The 11,964-nt window shown below is 37.8% G+C and overlaps 1 protein-coding gene across 1 annotated transcript in view; it reads left to right on the top strand.

Annotated features, from left to right (window-relative positions):
* The first annotated feature begins 9,375 nt into the window (after positions 1-9,375).
* Positions 9,376-11,964, top strand: part of syt1a (synaptotagmin Ia) — a 32,859-nt gene continuing 30,270 nt past the window's right edge. Inside the window, exon 1 of the mRNA XM_036149300.1 lies at positions 9,376-9,791. Coding sequence (XP_036005193.1) covers positions 9,627-9,791 — 165 coding nt within the window. The 5' untranslated portion in view covers positions 9,376-9,626. The remainder of the gene's footprint in view (positions 9,792-11,964) is intronic.

Here is an 11,964-nt window from a genome sequence, read left to right as displayed (position 1 = left end):
TGCTTGTACCGAAAGCACTGCATGCATTTGAACATGCATGTTCTGAGCTGTGTGATCTGAAAGCACACATGGCTCATGATCTCGGTGGATTGGCTTGTATGATGTGAAGGGACAAAATGTTCATTAATAGTAGTGTGCAAAGCTGTGATGTGAAGGGGAGCCAATATGATGCTCTCAAATCTGTGAACTTATGGTGATCGCAGCATCATGCTGTGGGTGTGTTTCCCTCTCCCAGTGGTGCCAGTGGATCGAATATTGAAGAAGGAAGTACTGTCCATAAATCTTTCAATTTCCCCTCAAGTCTAGTAAATGGTTGACACATACAAACTGGTTTTGAAATAAATTAACCCAACATTAGATTTGGGGAATGGTCTTCTCAAAAGTCCAAGTCTCAACCGTGTTGAAAGTGTGTTGACTGTCTTAAGAGCCATATGTGTGCAAGCAAACCAATTTAAATAAACGTTTCCAATGCTGCTACAAATAATTGTCAAGCAACCAGCCAGAATCATCCCGTCAGCTTGTTGAGATCTTAAAAGTTTGTGTGGAAAATCCACAATATGTTCAGACTTCTACAACAAAGTCTTGATTTTAAAATTAATCGAAGTTTGATGCGTGATCAATCGATCTGTGAAATTAACCGTTCCAATAAACAATACATTACTATGTACATTAATTAAAACAAATGCTGAGTGGACACAGTCCTTTACCTGCACTCTATAATTCAAATAGACCCTGCGCACACTGGTCAATATCAATATTTTCTACTGCTTAACCTGTGAATTATTCCTGCCAGTGATGCTGCTAATGAAATTACACAGTGCACACATCACTGCTGATCAGTCATCCATACCCTTATTTCTTTTGGAGGAGACAGCCTTTCATAAAAGGGATATTTTATGGACGATATTACATTTCACAGTGCTGATCTGTCTTGTACTGGGAGGCAGTGACAGCTCTCTATGAGGTTCTAGATTACAAAGGTAATGAGCTCCACCGTGGCGCTAAAGTGTAATGAATGGATGACAGTTTTCACATCTTGTGACACTGACCCCAAAGAAGCTATAGTCTTAGCTCACTGGAGATCTTGGAAGTCAAAGAACAGGCCAAACTAAAACCTATGGAAGACATTAGATCAACTTAGATACCTTTTAAAACCTTAATTCCTTTAGGGGCAAGTAAAAAGTATAAATCCTGTACAACTATGCAAGTAAATGTTTCCAGAGAACATTTGTTGTATGCTTAAAACTAAGTGAAATTTCAAATATTGCTGAAAAACAGTTTCATCTGTTGGCTAATTTATATGTAATATTTATGAAGAAAGCAGTTATTTCCAAATTAATAAAAATTTTGTTATATTCTTTTGACAAGGTACTTTAAGCAGCATCATCACATGTTGAGGAGAGCAGAATAGTATCGCTAAAAAACATTAAATTTACACCAGATATTAGGGATTGGAAGTGTGATTCTTTTTACTGACTTGAGTTTTTATGAGTCATTCACTAAAGTGACTCACTTTTTAGTCACTGAGCCACTGAGTCGCTGAGTCAGTTACACACTATAGTGTAACACTGTGATGTCCTTTGTTGGAAATTAATCACATTTCTACATATCTGCGATTTTGTCTCAGATATGGCAAATCCTGAATCTTGAAGCATGCAAGCAGTAGTGATTCATACCCTAAAGTTGTAATCTGTCATTCAGACTACAGGAGCAGACTGCAAAGAGCAGGGCAGCAGACTTTCAGGAAACGGATGGGCTCTCCCACCTGCAGAGAGCGCAAGCGTGCTGCTGCTGAGCTTAACCAAATAACTCACTGCCTCATCTCGGCTCGAGCCGCACCGAGCTGAATCGTTAACTGACTGATCCGCGCCTGCGTTTAGTTGTTCTTTGTGAGTAAAAAAAAAAAACATAGGTGTAGTTTTTCCCAGTGACAAGTTGTCTGGTCGGTTATTTTCACTCAGCTAACGGTAACAGGGGCAAGTAAGTGAACGGGTTAATAGAGATGACGAATTGTGACTCATGAGTCAGTAAAGCGACTCAGGTTTTGAACGATTCATTCAGGACTCGCGCATATCTACCAGACACAATCTGGCTGCTGTAATGTGCATATGAAATAGATACCAAATCGTTTAGAATAATAAAGTTTAACTTATGGTTTCACCATTATCATCTGTTTTTGCAAACTTTTTGAAAACCTATTTTTATTCTTATGGTCTGTATCTGATTTGCATCCAGATGAGGGTGTAAAATAAAACTGAATCCTCGTGACATTTTTGTTGGTGGAAAAAAAATACCCTCAATCAAAATGTCACAATTAGGCCTCATAAACACACCGCAAGCTTACTATTCTGTCTTTGCTTCACCCTTAAGAGCCCCTCTTTAAGATCTTTGCACTAATTGCTGTCAGTATTTGTAATGGGACTCTTGTCCCATGAAGGCCCTAAATGTAGTAAATGTCAAGTCCTTCCGAGGAGAAGCTGTAAACACTAGTTTCCTGTGTGCAAATGCTAAAGCAGAAGGATCAGGGTGCAGAAACGCTTCCTGATTAATGGCAAAGCATTGTTTCTCTCTGTTAAGCACTGCAAATAGCTGCTGCCCGATGCCGGGTTTATACACTAATGAGAGGAAAAAGGTTTTGTAAAAGATCCAAGTCATTCGGGGAGCTGCGAGGAGACTACATGAGGCAAATACACGGCAAATGGACCACAAAGAGCCATCTCAGAACAGCAGGAAGAGAATTACAGCATCACTGCCTCTTTCAACATCATTATTGTATTCATTGTTCGAATCGCAGGTCAGAGAACGGCAATACTGCATTGTGTCCAGTCAGAAGAAGTGGAATAAACTCAACATTTAGAAGAGATGAATTTAAAAAGCAATCATATTAATTTTATCATCAAACAGCTCATTTTGATAACGCTCAAAGCCATTGTGGTAATATTACCCAGGAAAGCCAATTTCTATTCTGTGGAAGTGAGTTTATCCATGCATTGGGGCGGAAAAAGCTCTTGGTATAAGAAGCCCCGGCGTCTGAATTACTCTCCTATGTGCTGATTGTGGTCAGCAGGCTGTTCATCGGACTGAAGCTTCTCTCACAAATTAAGGTTATTCCAGCAGTCCTCTGCTGTTAGTCCTTAGTTAAACAGGAAAATCCCCACAGATGTGCAAACACAGCCGCTGTTGTTCCACTCCTGACTCTGAGGTTTGGTGTCAGTCAGGTGGTTAAACGTGCTTTTTGGCCGTTTTAAGTTAAATATTTTAGATTACCAGTGGGGAACAAAAGCAAAGAATAACCATGTTTTATAATAGCTGGATTTCTTTGTCCATGTTTTTGACATTGAAACAACATGTTTAGTTCAATTAAATTTTCAGGGTTTTTTTTTTTTTTACTTCCAATTTTGTAGGTATCTAGAAACATAGTAAAGAATAAGCCTGCATCGTGTAGTTTGCCATTTTCTTCATTGTTTCCCATTTGGAAGCTGTTTTACATGGTGATTGCTTCTTGACAACCTGTTTAAAAAATGATCTCCAAAGCCTATCAGATAGTTAAAATCTACATAATTCATATTTTGAATAGGTCTGATAAAGAACTAACTAAGCTCTTAAAACACTAAATCTAACCAAAATGCTAGGAGAGATTCTCTCGTAATGGTTAAATCCACATTTTATCTTGTGATCGATCCGGCTTTCATTCCCAGCACTTATTGTAGCTGTGTGTGTCTCACAGGATGTGGTTGAAGAAGAGCTCTTCACTACCCAGAAGCCAGCCAGCTTGTGAATGCACTAAATAATACAGGCAAAAAAATAAATCAAACAAAGAGTATAAAACATAAAACAAACTAATTTGCAAGGAAGTAACCACAAAGCAGAGACGTAAAGTAAAAGAACATAAAAAATATTTTTGCAGATTGTGAGCTGTTGAGACAGGGGAGCAGAACTATGTGCACTCACTTATCCAGAGGGCCAAGTGACCAGAGGTTTTTACATTTTTAAAAGTGACACTGTAGTTTGTAATTATCTGGCAAGAATTTTCAATTTCACTAATCGAAATTTTTAGCTCTCAACCAAACAAATAACCCAAGATTTTGTTGTTTTTGTCCCACATATTGGTATTAAAACTGCAATTTCCTGAACTGATAAATGTGAAAAAGCTCTTGGATATTCAGAGTAAGAATCAACTATGTCAGGCTTCATTTACATTTTTTTGGTAATATTTTATGGTTTATAGAGATTGAATGTGCTAATTTGATTTAGAAAAGAAGCTACAGCAGTAAAGGTGTTCAAGTTAAGTACAGTCAAAACCTTTTGGATATAAACCATACTTAGTGTTTAGGTAAATATATATATGGGCAACATGTAGCTTTAATCGTATAAATTGTGTACTGTATATTGTTCACAAGGTAATGAATCCATCTATTTGTATCCGCCACTTCGATCTGTCCCTCATGATCCATATCTCATGACCATAGGTGAGGCAAGGTAGTGAATTAATTGGCAATTTGAACACAGATGAGCCCGTCTAACTAAAACACCACAGACAACTGAGTGAAGTCGCTGTCAATAGTTCCTATCATGCCACAGATGCTGCCGTTTTGAAAAATATGTTATGTGGGTCTAAACATGAGGAAATTAAGGGAGATGTCTTGAACATTAAGTCCTGTCATGTCTTTGAAGTGTGTGTCTTGCTGTTGATTTGTTCTTTTTCTGAGTAGCATGTGTATACTGGGGTAAATGACACAGGATTCACAGTGTTGTTCTCATTCAGGGTCAGGTTTGATACTTTTCCAGAGTGTCAGTCTCTTTTTTAAAAGGATCAACAGACCATGTGGAGAAGACGTTACCGCCGTCTCAGAGTGCCTTGCTTGATCAAGCCGTTATTTTCTATATTAATCACAAAGCAAGTGAAGCTAAAACGTTTCTGTTTCAACCAACCTGGTTCCCCTGGTGTGTGAATGATCTGCGTTAGATTAAATAATCATAACTGAATCATTGTTGAAATGTTTAAGTCGCAGTTATGTCAATTAACTTGTAAGGCACATGAGTGGTATACTGTTTTCAATCCTGCTTTATTCAGAAGCATCAATTCATGACAAATACGCTCCACTGACAAGTTAAAAGTTGACTCTTTCTGCTTAAACTGCTTATTTCTAGGAATGCACAGATATGAAAATTTGGACCGATATCGATATCCGGTATTAATATTGCTGTTATGTCCGATAACCGATATTTACCGGGGTGTGTGTTTACGTTTCTGTAATGGTCAAATATTGTAACAATTTGTCCTGACTGAACACTATGCTGATTTTTTTGTAATGTGGGTTATGGTCTAGACTAGGGCGGTGCGCTTTTGCCAGAAATCAAAATTCCGATATATTTCAACCATAATTGTGATTGCGACTTAATTTAGACTTTTTTAATCACTGTCTTTTTATTTCTTTTCTTTTCCTTTTGTACATAGTTTGTAAATACAAAGAAATATTTATCCAACACAGACAGACTTAAAATAATAAACAGAAAATCAATCACTAAAAAGTAATCCCATTTAGCCCACCCAGGTCACTACCAAGTAGGTCCACGCACTACGATCCTATCCCTGAAGGAGATGGAACACATTTTATTAAAATTAATTAACTTTTTTAATCTGGAGCATCATTGTAAATTTTGAAATGAGTCAAGAAAGGGCCCCTTAATTTGGACTTTTATCTGCCTTCACCACAAGCAACAAAAATGGCCTATAGATAAAGTTGTTTGTAAACAAGGACTATTTAAAACAAGAAGTTGAACTGTTTTTATTAATCAGAATATTCTTATTCAAAAGAAAAGCTTTTAAGAGAAAAGCTTTTAATTGATTGGGACATCAATCCTTCTTGGACATATAGTTTAAAGTGCAAACTCCAAACAAGTCTATGTATTAAACAGTCTGAGCGGTACTTGATGCTATAATGAGATTCCTGAAAGTTTCTGGTAAAAGCGTAGGATTATATAAACTCTAAAATAAATTATAAAATTAGATCATCTCACTCCTGCAACTCTTCCCTTCCATATGGAGCAAACCCACTTTAAATATATTACCAATACCTAAAGTGCGTTTGATCCATTAATTGTTACGTAGCCAAACATCGCAGACCTCTGTCATTTGGCAATTGCATTTTTTAAAACTACGATTATATTGAAAATACAGTTAATTCTCCAGCCCGAGTCTAGACTTACACGCTGCTTCATTAAAAAAAAACACAATCCTGGCTGCGATGTATCACTGTCACATGACCGAATAAAAACCTGATGACCAACCCTTTCTCCTATTGAGACTCAGGCACAAAGGGAAACTAGAATGAAATAAACATTGGTTGTTAATATCAGCCCAGTTTTATTTATCGGACTGATACGGATATGTTAAAAAATCCCCAGCATTGGCTGATACCTATGTTATATAGCATACATCCTACTTATTACCCAGCCTAAATGTATTGAAGGATAAATAGATTTAGAAATATCACATAGTGCTTATTTTAATGCAAATTATTGTAATTTTATAACAGTTATAAAGGGTTTTTAGTCTTTAGCAGTCTTATTATTGTAATTCATTCCTCTTCTCTTTAATTTGAACCACAGTGTAGCATGCAGCCTTTTAAAAACACAACACAGCCAATTAGCAAAATCAGCAAACTGGAAATCAGCCTTTCCAGGCACATCCTGCTCTAATCTTTCCTCAGGCATCAATGCCTCCCACAGTAAAGAAGGTGTGACATGATGTGTCTCCTACTGATGGTGCTGATAGATGGATGGATGGAAATCAGGAGGACAGCTTGCATTGAGCAATTGTTACGCATAAAGCCCAAGTGCCACTTCCTGTCTCCGGTGCTCTGCGTACTTCAGTGAAGGTTAGAGCAAATGACAGCTGGAATGGCTCCTTTTTGCCTCCTAAGATATGTAAATATTCCCTTAGAGAAGGTTCTGATAAGTTATGCTGCAAAACTTCTTGTCCCAAAGACCTTAAACCTGTTAAATACATCATGCAAAACCTGGTTGACTTCCTATAGTATCTGTAATTATTCTTGAAAGCATGTGTGTATTCGTGTCACAGTCAGAAAGTCTGCTATCCCTATTAAAATGTTTCATCACTTTGGTGATCCTCATTAGCTGGATCTCACCCCCATCATGTTAACGTGTGTGGAAGTTTACCAAATTTAACTGAAAACCTTGACAGCTTGCTTAAGAGCAGAAGTAACAATCGGAAGCAGCTTTGTTGGCCAAGAATTTGTGCACAAAAAAGGAATTTGACTTTGGTTCCAGGCGTAGTACCAAGGCGGCCATCCTCTGCGCCATCTTGATTACAATTTTAAAAGATAAACTCTAAAGTTTAGCTACCTTTTGGTGACTTTCTAGAAACTAGTCTTTAAATGCTCACAGTGGATGTGATTATGTAAAATGCTACTAGTAAAACAAAGTATCAGTTTGGTTTCCACATCATCTGATGGTATAAAGTCTCTCTACTCATTAGCGCCACCTCCTGGTTATCAAAATAACTATGAATCTAGTTGCAAAGGCAAAACAAAATGTGTAAACATGGGTTGGTATGATGAATTTATGATGAATTAGAATTGTAACAATGTTATATATAACATTGAATTGTTTTTATATATTAAAGTAAACAAATCTGAGCTGTTAGAGAATGAACAGTTAATCAAGAATGCTTTGTGCACAAAATATATTGTTTTGCTGTTTGCTTCTTATTGAGGCACACTGATTGAGGTTAATAAGCTAATATTGGCTATTTTAGTACATATAGCAGCTCAGGTAGCTGATCTTCTGGTTAGGTTTCAGCTGAATATAATATAAAGTACCTCTTTGATCCCAGACAATTTATTAGAGTTACCTTAAGACTAAGAGTGATGGCTGATGCTCTGTTAGGCTCCCAGCATGTACTGTCTGTAGTTTTCTCACCTGGAAATATTTCCAAACAACTGATTTTAGTGGAAATGTAGCAGCCGCCTTCCGTCATTTATTGGTTCATTCATTTGTTACCTTTATTTATACATGTGGGTCCAGAGTCGTTTGAGCTGACTGGTTGTGTACCTGTCAAAAAGATTATAAAAATAGTAATAGTGTGATGAAAAAAAGTGTTTTTTAGCTGCAGCTGTTTAAAATCTTGGTATGCCTTGATATCCAAAACGTGGCCACACCTAAACCTGTTGCAATCTTCTAAGAGTAAAATTACCAATTTAAGCCATTAACTTGGATAAGGATAAGGGTCTAATATCAAAAATCTAAAAAATATTACAATTAAAATTATCTAAAAAAAAAAAATGACCATTTCCTATGTTGTTTTGTTTTAGTTGTGTTTTACATTGTGTACTAAATCACCAAGGAAGATTTTGTCTTCTTATATTAGAAATTATTCCTTAGATGAAATAGTAATTAATTGCGGCTTTGTCGACTTTTTGTCTCTGAATTAGTTTTTACTGTCAGTAATTCAACTGTGACGAGCAGGCAAGGTCTAAAGAGTCAGGAGTGAGAAAAACACAAGTGAAAGAAGCCAAGTCATTTCAAAACTAATTAAAAAAAATCTAATTTATTTGGCAAGAACCAGCCTCTATATGATTTAGCTTGTGCTTTGATTTTTTTATTACAATAACTCTACCTTTACTCACATCAGAGGCTCATAAAACAAAAAAAACATTAATAGATTTAGACCATAAAGAAATCCTTAAAGATTTTAGCAGCTTTCATTGAGTTGTTTGTAATTCTGACAGATATTAGAAATTAGAGAATAAACCTGAGTTCTCAGTGCTGGGACGGTTACAGTAGTTCCTTTAAAAGGAAGTAAAATAAAAGGTCCTCCTTATTTCAGGAACTCGATGTATCCAAGAACTAAAGTAAAGTAAATAGACAGTGTGCTTTTATTGTCATTTCTTCTTGCTACATAATTATAGGTTTTAGTTCCTCATTGTTTGAACATTAATATCTATTCAGCAGTAAATTAGCGTCAGGAGACAGAATCTTTCCAAGACTCATCATATAAAGCCACAGAGTTGATCCTTGAATCTTTTCTTTGTATATCTTGGTGGTTGCTTGTGTTTTTGTTTGCCGCGCCGTCAGCGCTGCAGGAAGCTGACGCAGCTCCTGACAGCTGTGGAGCTCCACGGCTGGGCGTCCTGGTCAGCCTCCAGATTGCTGCGTGATGCCTGTCTGATAGGAAGCTGATTGACTGACTAGCGGCGCCTCCTGAGAGGCCTTTGAGTCGAGCCTCTGACTGACGGGTCAATCAGCCACCCAGGACCCCTGCCGTGGTTATCAATTACCAACCGTACGAGGGGAAAAAAAGCACTCGTCTCATTCCTGGTGTGACACGCCGTGACCTTTGCGGACTCTTCAGGGGCCGTCATGTTCTTCCTTTCTAACCTTCTAATATCGGAGCCGTCTCCCGGTTAAGATGACACTGAATTATCTTTAGGATACCATTAGTACCTGCTGATTGACGCTGACATTTAAAGGAAAGTTTCCTTTTGGTCCAGACCCATAGTTAGGTGGTGTTTCTTTATCTAATGTGTGATTTGTGTGTCAGTTGACAGGCAAAGGTATAATTTGTGCACTCTCTGACACGTCGTGCCTTCCCGTTGCAGCTCATGGTGGGGATCATCCAGGCTGCAGAGCTGCCTGCCATGGATATGGGAGGGACATCGGACCCTTATGTGAAGGTCTACCTTCTGCCTGACAAGAAGAAGAAATTTGAGACCAAAGTCCACAGGAAGACCCTAAATCCCGTCTTCAATGAGCAGTTCATGTTCAAGGTAAGTCTCGCATTAATGGCTTGAGCATTTTCTGTGAGCTCCAACACGTTTCCACAGTTTTGTAGCTGGAAATCTTTTGCTTCCGTTGACAATCTGATTTGCATGCAGCCTAGAAATCTGGGAAGGTGTGCAGACAGCAAGCAGCTGGTGCATTAACAAGCTCCTGACAGAATATCTCTCACACACACTAACTCTCAGGCTCAGTATGATTGGGATTAACACAGGCAGATGCACCGCTACACCCGACCTCGCCACAGCCGTAATGGATGCATCGCCGCTGCTTAGCGCTGGAGAAAGTTTTGTTATTCGCTCAACAGTGGAGAGCTCAGGTGTTTGATGTACATCGGGCATAATGCGATGTGATAGCCTTGTAAATGCATGATTTATTGAGTGTTTTTCTTAAATACTTATGAATCTGTAATGGATCATAGGAAAAGAAGACATGTGGCAGCTGTAAAGAAGAAATTGTGATGTTTTAATAGTAGTCAAGGACAACCAAGTATTATTTTTTACCTTGTTTATTATCTCTGTTCATAAGACTTAGATCAGGAAACCTTCATTAAGAAAGTAAAGTCCAGTTCTGGCTTATATTGAGGTTTTTGAAAGTTTCAGTCTGGACCGACAATTTACAAAATCCCTTAACTCTAACCTATGAATTATTCAGGCATAAAAAGGCTTCCAAACTCAAGAGGTGATGCAGTTTTGTATGCACACATAACAGACAACTTGTGAAAGAAATCATTTAAATGTGGCTCATTTAGGCACCTTCCCTTCAAACACTGCAAGGTTCTGCTTGACTACAATAGAATCTGTAATGAAAAAACGAAAACATATTCATCAAGTACCTTTAAATTTCACGTCTCACTAATAAGTTTAACTAATTTTAAACACCAATTAGAATAAAATCAAAGCAGATGGCAAGATGGTTCCCTAAAAAACCATTCAGACTATGCAGGGTCTTGGCAAAGATATGGCTCACATAAGAAAACTGAAACAAGAAAAAAAAAAAATCAAGCCATCCATATGAAAGGGGGAAACTGGGCATCTGTCAGGCTTTCCATGAGTCCAAAAAAGATCCTAGGAGGTAGTAATGGCTGAACCGTCACAGCTGCTCTGATTATTTTGAGACGCTGGAGAGTTACCATTTCCTCGTGTCTCATAATAGCCTGGCATCTGAAACCAGCCCGACCATACAATGACAGCGAAATCTAAATTTTAATACATTGTTTATTTTAAATCATTCCCCAAACAGCCCAGGAACAGAAAGCAAGAAAAATGTTGAACTTTACAAGACTTTAACCAGAAATGGTCCCACTTGTGTACATCATAATAAAGGACAGTGCAGAAATGCTCCAGTCTTTAGATGGATTATTCATCATGAATATTCTTCTTGCCCCGCATACGTCTTCCTTCTAGTTTGTCAGAATAAACAGCATGTTTTACAGCTCATTTGTCATGTTGACCCAGATCACCAAGTTGACGTTTCAGATTTAATTAAGTGCATAGGTCATCAGTCAAAAACAAAAAATCCTCCTCATATGCTCCCTTCTCGACTGACTAAGACACACCATGATGTTAAAATTTAGCATGAATGTTTCTGCACGGTTTGGACAAACCAAACGGCACATATGGACCAAGAAAAATTGGGATTTTTTCAAACTGCCTTTTAAATGCCAACTATACCTGGTGAGCTGTCAGAGAGAAGCTTTTGCATTATAATTAGCAATGAGGATGGAGGAGGATGAGTAAAAAGCTCTCTCAAAGAGTTTATAATATAATTATGTCAATAATTGCAGTGTGACTCATGAAACATTTTAGGCTCCGTAAGGCTTGATGTGATCAGCTCACAACGATCAGTAAAAGAGAAAGACTGGGTTTTCTGTACATAATTCCTTCTGACTGAGATACGTGCAAAGAACTGCACATTTTTTAAGTTCTTGAGCTACGTGACACACTGTGGTTTGCCTCTTTAGCACAGTAAAGCCCTCTCAAATAGACAATTTCATGCTGCTCATCAGGTGATGAAAGTTTAATATATATTCCTCTCCATAGCGAGGCTGAAACTGATTGTGGATATTCAGAAACCTCCCATATACAGATATCAATGGGAATGGATGGCTACAAATTCAGCAAAAAATAAACAATTTTGCATATACCAAGGGTCCAATAGTGA

The sequence above is a fragment of the Fundulus heteroclitus genome, chromosome 17 (genome assembly GCF_011125445.2).
Source record: "Fundulus heteroclitus isolate FHET01 chromosome 17, MU-UCD_Fhet_4.1, whole genome shotgun sequence".
NCBI lineage: Eukaryota > Metazoa > Chordata > Actinopteri > Cyprinodontiformes > Fundulidae > Fundulus > Fundulus heteroclitus.
The sequence above is the reverse complement of the archived record's forward strand: the minus strand, read 5'-3'. Positions and strand labels throughout refer to the sequence as shown.